This window comes from Alosa alosa, chromosome 20 (genome assembly GCF_017589495.1).
Source record: "Alosa alosa isolate M-15738 ecotype Scorff River chromosome 20, AALO_Geno_1.1, whole genome shotgun sequence".
Taxonomy (NCBI): Eukaryota; Metazoa; Chordata; class Actinopteri; order Clupeiformes; family Clupeidae; genus Alosa; species Alosa alosa.
Genome location: NC_063208.1, coordinates 25,579,217 through 25,590,353, shown reverse-complemented (window position 1 = coordinate 25,590,353; position 11,137 = coordinate 25,579,217). Strand labels below are relative to the sequence as shown.

Here is an 11,137-nt window from a genome sequence, read left to right as displayed (position 1 = left end):
CCAATCACACTCATTGGTTTTGTTTGTGGATGCATTTAAGTGTTATTGTCATTTTGATTCATTATTTCATTATTTAGGAATGTATCCTGAATGTGCTAATTTGCTGCTCAAATTCATTGTCTGGTTTGTATTTTGGCTGCATCTGTGTGTCTCTGCTGGATACGCCTTGGTTGTCTTCCTGGAATGTGGAGTAAGTGTGGTGTGCTTTGTATTTTTTGAGGTTAGTGTGTTGAACAAACTTTTGCTCTATTTGAGCCAGTGGTGATTTGCCCAGCAAATGTTTATTCATTAAAGTCGTATATATCTTCAACAGTGCAAAATGTACATATTCAGTTTAGTTCAGGCTAGACAAGACATTGTTAAAAAACAAACAAAATAGAAGAAGACTAGCATTCTGAAATAAGCATCATTAAATTCAGACTGAGCTGCAGAGAAAAGGGAAGCACTTGCCATGACTTCTTGATTTGACTGAACTGATGCACTTACAATGTACATTTACATTAATCATTTAGCAGACGTTTATTCAAAGTGACTTACATTATGTCAATTATATTACAAGGGCTAATGTCTCCAGAGGAACTGAGGGGTCAAGTGCCTTGCTCAAGGGCACAATGGTGAAAGCCGGAAATTGAACCCACAACTATTCAAGCTGCTGCATGCTAGCCCATCTACTTAACCACCGGAACATTTCACATCTATGTTCAAAACATTGGTTAGTTCAGTCAAATTTAGGCCTATCACTTTTTTGTTTTACACCACAAAGCCCGTTCACTGCATGTGTGCCTTTTTGGAGTTCATTCTTATCTAATTATGTGGAAAAACAAAATGGGAAATCTCCACATTGAAAGACCACTGTGTCATTTTGAAATACCAAAGTGAAGAAGGTATAATTACATGGTCATGGAAGCAAGGTGCAATAACGTAGCATTTGACAGACAGAGGCAAGAAAAAGCAAGGTGTGTGTGTGCGTCTCAAGCCTCGATAAAGCACTATTTTACGGGGCAACTTCTAACATTATCAGACTATGTTGAACTCGCACACGGACGCCCGCTCTTCGCGGCAGTTCTCGTCCAGCCACTTCCCACTCATTGACCCAGAGAGCACTGCGCAATTCATGGTGCGATCCCCCTTAAAGGAAGTGTCCCAGTTCTTGTAGCGCAGGGTGGACCCGGTTTGGTCGACCCAGACGCCCTCGGTCAGCATGTCGTTGATGCCCAGCCAGATTTCTTCATCGGACCCAATGGTCTGGCGCATGTAGTCGTACAACTTGTCATTCTCATCGAGGGAGAGTGGGGTGCTGATCGTGCCACCCTTGGCGATGCAGTCCTCGCTGGCTGCATGGTAACGCTTCTTCATGGGGTCGGCCAGGTAGCATTTCCCCTGAATCTTGGTTCCCTTCAAACAAACTGAGACAAGATGGTAAAAATATTTAAGTCTGCGGTCAAATTCACTCAACATGTCTCTTCTAATAACACCTCACTGTGTCTGTTTGCCATCTTGTTGGCTAAGAGCTGTCCTTGGATCATTACAAGGCCTGCTGTTGTAGGTTAGATCAAAGACCACATGTGTTGCCCATGTGGCCTTATGTAAGTGAATCTGACGTTTATTAAGCAAAACACACCACAGACTTGGAACAGTTGCTGAACATTGTATGAGTTGTAAGCATCAAAAAGGATGTTAAGGAACAACAATGTTATAAGAAGACCATTTTCAGGTTTCAAGAATGGGATTCCACAGATCCACATAAGTTTCATTCCCATGTTCTCTGGTGGTCATACACAGAAGGGACAATGAACCCATTAAAGCCCCCACTGCACCTGTTTGCAAAGCCTGCTGCTCCTTCAGAAGATTCACCTCCTTCAAAATGTCATCGATTTGCTTTCTGAGTTCTTCAATGGCTCCATCTTTTGGGGTCTCTACTCAGATACGAAACAAAAAGATAGAAGGACATTTAAGATGAAACAGATGATTGATTGTAAAAAAAAAAAAAAAAAAAATGTGGGAACATCCAGCCCAGGCTGGTGTGTTGTCCATGTGTTGATTGAAAATGGTTTACAGACCTCAAAGATATTTTAAATGTTGCAGATCTTTACTGACACAATATATCAGAATATCAGATATCTCAGATGTTAATTGAAATGCACTTTCAATATTTATACTCTAAGTAAGTATTTGTAAACCTGTTTTAAAAAGTGCAAAATGTGGACGAGCAACGTGCTAAATGAAAACCAACCAACAACTACTCTAACCACTCAAGTAACATCAGTTAAGATAAATGAAGCAGTTTTGTTGCATCAAACATGTCCATTGTATTAAACATAAAAGGTCAAGAATCAGGCTCCCCTAAAGGCTTATTTCCTACATTCCCTCTCTTATGTGTAGCCTACATACTGTGCAGAGTTGTATTGTCTGACCTTTCTTCACCAGCTTCTTCTTTGACATCATCTGTTGGGATGAGAAGTGGGAGAGAAGTAGAACTCCGAGCAGGAGGCAGGCACCTCTGAGATCCATGGCTGCAGCTGTGGGAATGAGGTGCTCTCCGCAGAGCTTTGGCAATTTATCTCACACTTGTCCCACACAGAGGAAAAATACTGTAATCGAAAACAACTGCCCGCCCGCTCGGCTACATGTGCCGGCCAACGTCAGAGGAGCCCGAAGGCGTGGAGCAATCCCGCCGTCTCAACCTCTGCTGGGGCAGGGCCCTTCCTAGACACACACACACACACACATTCACACACACACACATACACATTCACACACCTACACACATACACATACACTTTAGATTTTAGAACAGTACGCTCTGCATCTTTGGTACACACACACATACAGTCATGCCAGCACATGCATCAAAAGCTTATGTAACTTCATTTTTCTTTTCTTTATCGATTCACTTTCTGTGTGTTTGTGTGTGTTTATGTATACATATACACACTTATTAGTATCCAATACCACCTGCCTAGGATCACCACCACCTCTCTGTCAATACTTGCATAATATTCATCACAGTTTTTGTTGTTTGTTTGCTTTGATATTGTTTTCCATCCCTTGGTTTTGTCATTGTTTCTCTGAAGGGATAGGGTTGTTGTTGTTGTCGTTAGTACCCTTTTTATATACAGTCAATGTAAGTACGTCATTCTGCAAACTAAATACCTGTATTCTTTTCATTCCATATGTATGAGGACTTATGGACATATGTTTTCTCTTGAAAATTTCACAAACAATTCATACAAAAAAAGCTTATGTAACAGGTGGATGACAAAGCATTTCATATAAAGCAAATGTTATGGGGATGCACTGTGTTTGATGTAAGGGAAGTATCATTGGAGGCACCTTTTTCTTTTCTGACTTGAATACACCAAGATTACACGTGTCTGCTTTGCGTCTAGTACAGAGGCATACATGCTTTTCAAAATTAAATGTGTGTGTTACATAAAGTTCCACCAAACAAGTGCAGTCATAGATAGATTGTTATTGTCAGTTTTACGAGTTACAGATTTGTAATTGTTTTTTGTAACACTATTGCAATCTTTGTGCAGCTGATTTTGAGTTTGTTTTGTCTTTGTCGCTGTCTCTGCTGTAACAGTTTGACTTTCTCTAATGCGAGTTGTTTGCCTTGGACCGGACCATCTCTGGCTGTACCAAAGCCAGGGGTTTAGGAGGGGAGTTTACCAGTCCTGTCCAACGCTGCATCTGCTCCTCTGAGGTTTCCGGCTGGCCCCTGGACAGGGGACACGTGGCAACGATGAGATGAGGGATGGAGCCGAGTGGAGTGGAGGCGTCCAGACAGGGTCTGCCCTTCCTGTCTCTAGGTTACCGGTACAGCTGCTCGTTCCTCATCAGCACCAGTGCTCTGCTCAGGAGATGAGGTGTCTAAACACTTTGGCCATTTTCACATGTGCTCTTCTGTTATTTGAAAAGTGATCCTTGAAGTTTAACTGAGGCCTTTATTACAAAGCATGATTAGGGGTATGTTGGGCATGAAGTGTGTTGAAATTTGACAACAGTGGCAGTGTTTTCTGCAGACTTTTATTCCTTTCAGCTTCAAATTTGAACAATATATGTTTTTATAAATATAATTCTATTGTTTGCTTTAAACTGTAAACACAATGGTCGTTATAATCGTGATAAATTACGATTATTATTGTAGAAAATGTTAACCTCTAATTTGTGACTCAATTTGTTTTTCTGTCTTGACAGCCTTTTGAGAGTGTATTCATTCCTTGTTAAATAAGCAGCTCTTTCAGTGGTCAAGTGTGCTAAGGGAACCAGTTCCAGGCCTGCCGTCTTTTGAAGTTTCCATCTTTCCACTGCAGAGTTTTTTAATGTCAGGAACAAACCTTTCCAGACAACTCATTTCCTGGTGTTAGGCAATTAAGGGCCCAGGTTACTGCGCTCGCTGGAAACCCAGCACACTGCTTTGAATCAAATTAGAATTCTTTAAAAGGAAAAAAAAAAGTAAATTGTGAGCTGTAATTTCATATTATAATCATCCAACTCAACTTTCCCCATGGTGAATAACACATAACACTGAGATGTATTCAGATAGGGGGGGGGTGTAACATTCAGCACTGGGCCTTTTCCCACAATCGTAAGGCTTATGTGTGGATAAACAATGGTTAGATAAACCACTTAGATTTCTAACCACTGACCATAACATTAAACTGCCCTTCAAAAGCCAGAGTTGCATAATCCCAAGTCGGCAAGGCATAAATAGAACTATTCATTTTCTCCTCCTATGACTTCATTCTCTCGGCAGGACATCCCTACATGCACAAACACATGAGGACAAATCTTATGTGGACAAACTTTATTACAAAAACAAACACAAATGGGTACAAAATCACAGACTGGGGGAATGGAGGGGGAAGAGTTTTATCCGAGGAAGCCAACTTTCTGTCTCTTTGATCCGAGGCTTTCCTCTTTCTGTAGCAGCTCCATGAGGGGAGTGTGAAGTGCTTTGCCCACCCGTTTACCTGTCTGTGGAAAGACAAATCACGCTGGTAACACAGCTCCCGTCTTATCTGGGGAATCTGAAACAAACTCCTAACCAGCCACAATTCAACAACACCTGAGAATACTAAGCACCATATTCCGTCTGTGAGTCACCATACTTGTCCAATAATACACAATTCTAATTCTGATTTTTGATATTTGAATATAAGACAGTTTATGCATACACAATCTCCATTAATGAATAATCAAATGTAATTAGCCTAAATATCCCATTTTTTTGATAATTGCCCATGATTTTCTGTTTGAATATAGATTCAAATGCTGCAAATGGTAATCCGGATGGATATTCAATAATCTGCTCAATCAACTATAAATCAACTAAGCCTCTCCAAATTCGTTAAAATAGACATTTGGGATTTTCCAAGAAAGATTTCAGTGTGTGCGAGCTCAATACTGGGGTAAAATGGGTCTGGCGACACCCATGATGAAGAGCAAGACAAAAAATGACATCACCTCTCAACACTCAGGTAAATTCTTCCCCGTGTTCGTTTTCACACTAGGCCCACCTCACTTCCACACACACATGCATTTGCATAAACAAACACCCTCGTTTAAAAAAACAAAACAAACGGCTCTGCCCTTACCCATGACCTCATGCTGTACACCAACACACGGTGATTCAACCCTAAACAGTGACTCAGCGCTTTACATCATGAGCAGATAGTGAGGAGGGGGAAAAAAGTGCTTGGTCGCTCATCACGAGACCTTGACTGACCTCGGTCATCTCGAATATGCTCTCTGGGTCCAGGCTGCCTCCCCCCACCTTCCTGACGCAGGTCACTGTGCCCCGGTGTGTGACGGAGATGAGCAGGCTCGCCACAGAACACGCCTTCTCCTGCAGGGTGGCATCCACCACGTGCCGGTGCCCTATCTGTGATGGAAGGTACGCACAGGCACACACACACACACACACACACACGCACGCACACGCGCACACACACACACACATGCAAACACACCATTTGAATGTCTTTACCTATCAGTGAGCCATTTGGCTGTCCAGCATAGTGTCCCATTCCCTTATGACAAAATACAGCAAAACACAGATGCTAAGAATGGCAAGACATAAAGAGATAGGTAAAGACATATGGTAAGAAATGCTATCAAAATTCAATATTCTAGAAGAAATACCTAGTCTTCCACTTACTTAATAATGCACCATTTTCATTGACAATAACTCACAATCTACATCACAATTTCGTCCACCAGGGCAAATATCTTGTACAAATATTGGTCAGCAAACAGTGAGACAAATAGATTGGGTTGTACAATTATGGGACACACCACAGAGGACAAATACACAGTTATAAAAATGCAAACACATTTAAAAATTCATGGTCAAACAATACGACGACATGAAGTTCAGGTTGGAGTTATAAAAAATAAATCGCACCCTAAGACAACCCACAGCAGGTCGACTTGTGTCAAGGAAAGACCGTGCTATGGAGGTATCAGCCTTAGCATTCTATGGAAACTTATCAGTTACATTTCCACATTCACGGGTGGTGCTGTGGCACAGCTGGCTACAGGCCCGTACCATATACAGGTCCAAATGCCCGGGTCATTTCCCGATCCCACCCCATCTCTCTCTCCCAGTCACTTCCTGTCAGTCTCTCACTATCCTATCAAAATAAAAGCATTGGTGCTGTGGCGCAGCAGGCTGCAGCGCCCGTACTATAAATGGGTCTGAGTGCCCACGGGGACCCAGGTTCGAATCCAACCTGTGGTCATTACCCGATCCCTCCCCATCTCTCTCTCCCACTTACTTCCTTTCCCTCTTGTCCAAATAAAGGCAAAAAAGCCCAATAAATACACTTTAAAAAAAATAAAAATAAAGGCAATACGCCCCCAAAAATGTCAACAGCAGCAATTCAGTGTGTTACAGAAGATATTGCACTGTACCTTGCACAAAGTCACGATGCAGGGGACGTTCTCTACATTGACTCGCACACAGTCATACGGGTCGTCTGACAGTTCGATTTCCTTTCCACCGTCCTCATCTTCTGATATGTGCACTCTTGGGATCCTTTTCCATGAGAGTGCAGATGAGGGAATATTTAGTTTTACACGGAGTAACCGTTCTGTGGTGATCTGATTATAAAGATCACTACACTTTTATTAACAACAAAAAGTAAACTTCTCTCACTTTGTGTTGAAGAGGGCTGCCTTAATGGCCACAGAGATGGCATCAAATAAGTTGCCATCACACTGCAGAAGCTGCGGAAATACAGCATTTGTTTATTTTTAGCAGTGTTTTACAATTACACCTATGATGATGAATATTACAGAACAAATGTACTAATACAGTACAAAATGTATCCAATTCTCCATGCTAACAAGTTAAAAATGGTCATAATTTATTTCAGTATAGTTATGAACTCCTCTTTCAGAATACTGAAATCTGCTGTAGGTGGTCTTCCTGTAGGCTACACCCCTCTTCCTGTAGTCTACAGACTGGGAGGCTATATATGGCCAAGATTCCAAACTGGACAGCAGCATCCTCATTTTGTGCATTTATGTCAGATTTGTATACTGTACACATAAATAACATTAATAGCCCATAAAACATGGGTCTACGCCTAGGCAGACTTCTGATGCATCCCTTGACATTTACATTACATGTACTCCTTTGGCCGATACTGTAATTTAAAGTATATTTAAAGTATAGTAGTAATTTAAAGGAGCAACATTCAAGCTTCAGTACAATACTTTGGAGTTAAGTACTAACTCTTTTTCAACTTTATTTAATAGGACAAAATGCAGAGGAGATTGTGTTACCCACTCTGTCTTACTCACCAGTACGTCCACGTAGAGAACCCAGCAGTTCTCTCCAGGGCGGATGCAGAGACTCTTTAAGTCTATGCTGTGCTTGTTACTGAATACTTTATAGAGTGTGTTACTCAGCTCTATACCAAGACCCTCACCACCTCGCCCCTCAAACTCTGGAGTGGCATTTGCAGAGCTGGAAGTAGCAATAACAGGGATTAACTTCATATGTAATGAATATTACAGAGTCATTATATCACACACAGTGTTAAACATTCATGTTTAAGGGAAAAACTAGACTTCAGGATCAGGAGGGGACAATTTATCAACAGCTTTTAAATGACTGATGAGGTGAAAGCTATGCTTTATATCCTTATAAAGCATAGATTTCACCTCATCCGTCATTTAAAAGCTGTTGCTGAATTGAACAAGACCTCTGTCACTAAACCTAATACAGTTAAGACCATAGACTGTATATATAGAACATACAGTGTATGTTTAAGACTATAAGTCACAATCACAAACTGTATGCTGATAAGCAATGCATGCAATGATGTATGCAGCCACAATATTTACCAGTCAACAAAGAACTCCAGATACCCTTCATCAGGTACCATGGGTTTTGGTTTTCCTATTTCGGCTTTGATTCCAACTAGGACGTTTGTGTGTCCCTGAACACAGTAATAATAAAAATATGACATGGTTATTACGGTGAGTCCATCTACATAACATTACACACATAACTTAAGTTACAATATTGCATATTGCATTTACAATAGGGCATAGGTCTATCCCATAACTAACTTAAGTGGAAGCTTACAAGTCCCGATTTAATATTCGACTCACAAGAGTAACTTTTGCAGAACCATCTGTATTAGACACAACATCTGTCTCGATCTCCATGTGCCTGTAGTCCTCGCAGCTCCGTCCATCAACTCGTAAATCGTCCTGATGAAGAGATGTTTGTATTAATAGTCTGTATTACGATGGTGACACGTTTGAACCAGCATCATACTTTTCTCCATAAGTAGCCTACTATCGCGAAAAACATTAGCTACCTCAAAAGGATGGAGATAAGTATTACTAAGATAAGACTGTAATGCAATTACTCGAATTAGCGATATAACTTACCCGTACTCCATGCAAAACATACAATTTCTCAGCTTCACTGACTTGAACTGTGGCCATGTTGTCACGGCGCTGCAGTAGACGACCACGTGTGACGAACACTTACCTCATCAAAGTGCGACTGTTTTACAGCTGCTCTCCTTTACTGTCCATGCTGCTCTCCAGAGCCCGTACGGACATTCTCTGTGCTCTCCCTTCTTTTACTATGATCTTTTACTGTCTATGGTTCTGTGCTGCTCTCAGACCATATACAACATATAAACATATAAATAGGCTAATACTATTTATATTTAAAATATGCCTAAATATTATATTTAATGTAGGCCTAATATAACATAGGCTACTGTTGTCTTGAAAAAAAGTTTGAAATATCCAACAAATATAAAAACATATTAGGCTAATAGGCTACTATAGAATATGCCTAAATATTATATTCAATGTAAAATAACATAGGCTTGTCTTGAAAAAAAAGTTTGAAATATCCAACAAATAAACATATTAGTAGGCTAATATACTATTTACATAGAATATGCCTAAATATTATATTTAATGTAAAATTATATACAGTACTCTCAGACTTATTATCACCTTTGGTAGAGTTGACTAAAAACAGGTATAAAAAAATAATCTTTTGGTGATTTATTGTACTCCCACAATGAAACAATGAGGACAAATCCACCCTTGAGAAAAAGGAAAATCTCATAAAGAAATAAATATTTTTTAACAAAAACACGTTGCTCACAATTATTGGCACCCCTGAAAAATCTTATATACAAAACCTAACAGAAGCATTTTCCTATCTAATTTCAACTTATTTAAGTTAATCAGAGTGTCTGTGGACTTTTTAGAAGTATCATGACTTTCTTTTTCACTATGGTATGAAAATAAAGTCACACAGAGGCACACATTTTTCAACATCGGAAAGACAAGAGAATACACTAAATTTAAATAAAAATTAAGTGTGTTGACATTTGTAAGTCAGAGAATGTCTATGGTACTTTGTTGAAAATGCCTAAAAGGTTCTAATCATCTGGAAATGTGACAAACACAAAGACACATGGTTCTGCCCCCATATATGTGCCCCCAGTATGGAGGATGGTAAGATACGCAAAAAATGCCACAAGAACCACTGTTGGAGAGTTACAGAAAAAGGTATCATCTTGGGGTCAAGTCCCCCAATAAATCTTCAAAAGTGACCTCACTGCTAATAGATTATTTAGAGGGCATGCCAGGTAAAAGCCTGTCCAGTCATTTAATTACCAATGTAAACGGCTGTTACTGAATGGTACAGTGACTTTGTCTGGAAGTATGGTCTATTGTCAGATGAAAAATTGCGCTCTTTGGCAAGAAACACTTTAGGTGTGTTTGCCGTACATAGAAGAATGACTATACTGAAAAGAACCCCATGACTAATGAGAATTATGGTGGAGGGGCTGTGCCATTGTGGGGCTGTTTTTATTACCAAAGGCCTTGGGAACCTAATTAAGGTGCATGGTATCATGAACACCAAAAAAAACCTGAACATTTTCAAAGGAAATCTGTCAATCTCTGCCAAGAAACTAAAAGTTGGTCAAGATTGGATCATTCATCAGGTCAATGAACCAAAACAAATGTCCAGATCAAAACAAATATGGTTTACTGAACACAAAATCAAGCTTCAGACATTGCCATCTCAGTCCCCTGATCTAAACTCCATAGAATAACAGTGGGGTGAGTCAAAGAGGAGAATGCACAAGTGTGGACCTAGGAATCTGGACGGTCTGGGAAGATTTTGTAAAGATGGTCTTAAATCCCTTGCTTTGTATTCTCCAACTTTATGGGGTGTCATAGGAGAATATTACAAGCTGTTTTATTGGCAAAGTAGGCTTAAAGGTATTACAAGCAGGGGTGCTAATATTTATGAGATTTTCCTTTTTCTCAAAATAAATTTGCTTCCCTTCGAGGTTGGATTTCCCCCTCATTTTTTTCATTGTGAGATTACAATAAATCACCAACAGATTATTTTTTATACTGTTTTTTAGTCAACCTTAGCAGAGGTGCCAATAATTCTGGAGGGTATTGTATGGTATAATATAAATAGCTATATAGACCATCTCCCCATATCTAATTTCAAGTAATAATTTCGAAAAAACTAGAAATTCTTTTCGGAAATATCAGTGTATGCAAAGCGATGGATATGGATGATAGACATGATGCTGTGATAGATAGATGAATGAATGAATGGATT

The 11,137-nt window shown here is 39.9% G+C and overlaps 2 protein-coding genes across 3 annotated transcripts; both read right to left on the bottom strand.

The window, feature by feature from the left end:
- Positions 1 to 262: 262 nt before the first annotated feature.
- clec3bb (C-type lectin domain family 3, member Bb) lies at positions 263 to 2,511 on the bottom strand. Its single transcript, XM_048229977.1, has 3 exons — positions 2,415 to 2,511; positions 1,818 to 1,916; positions 263 to 1,406 (listed from the first exon to the last, which is right to left on the bottom strand). The coding sequence occupies exons 1-3, from the start codon at positions 2,509 to 2,511 to the stop codon at positions 1,018 to 1,020; spliced, it is 585 nt and encodes a 194-aa protein (XP_048085934.1). The 3' UTR covers positions 263 to 1,017.
- Positions 2,512 to 4,795: 2,284 nt separating this feature from the next.
- Positions 4,796 to 9,067, bottom strand: exosc7 (exosome component 7). Of its 2 annotated transcripts, none has more exons than XM_048229798.1 (8): positions 9,017 to 9,067; positions 8,629 to 8,730; positions 8,359 to 8,453; positions 7,813 to 7,978; positions 7,163 to 7,233; positions 6,919 to 7,042; positions 5,732 to 5,887; positions 4,796 to 4,980 (listed from the first exon to the last, which is right to left on the bottom strand). In XM_048229798.1, the coding sequence occupies exons 2-8, from the start codon at positions 8,683 to 8,685 to the stop codon at positions 4,876 to 4,878; spliced, it is 774 nt and encodes a 257-aa protein (XP_048085755.1). In that variant the 5' UTR covers positions 8,686 to 8,730; positions 9,017 to 9,067; the 3' UTR covers positions 4,796 to 4,875. The 2 variants fall into 2 exon arrangements, with proteins under 2 accessions (XP_048085755.1, XP_048085754.1); XM_048229797.1 differs by lacking the exon at positions 9,017 to 9,067 and adding an exon at positions 8,914 to 9,007.
- Between the last annotated feature and the right edge of the window lie 2,070 nt (positions 9,068 to 11,137).

Bases quoted from the DNA above. Each gene is read 5' to 3' on its own strand.
- clec3bb (XM_048229977.1), bottom strand. From the start codon at position 2,511: ATGGATCTCAGAGGTGCCTGCCTCCTGCTCGGAGTTCTACTTCTCTCC. The intron at 1,917-2,414 runs GTCAGACAATAC...GTATCTGAGTAG, and splicing joins GAAGAAGCTGGTGAAGAAAG to AGACCCCAAAAGATGGAGCC. The intron at 1,407-1,817 runs GTGCAGTGGGGG...ATCTTGTCTCAG, and splicing joins GCAGCAGGCTTTGCAAACAG to TTTGTTTGAAGGGAACCAAG.
- exosc7 (XM_048229797.1), bottom strand. From the start codon at position 8,970: ATGGCCACAGTTCAAGTCAGTGAAGCTGAGAAATTGTATGTTTTGCAT. The intron at 7,979-8,358 runs GTAAATATTGTG...TGCTACTTCCAG, and splicing joins CTGGAGTTCTTTGTTGACTG to CTCTGCAAATGCCACTCCAG. The intron at 7,234-7,812 runs GTGAGTAAGACA...GTATTTCCGCAG, and splicing joins TTCTCTACGTGGACGTACTG to CTTCTGCAGTGTGATGGCAA.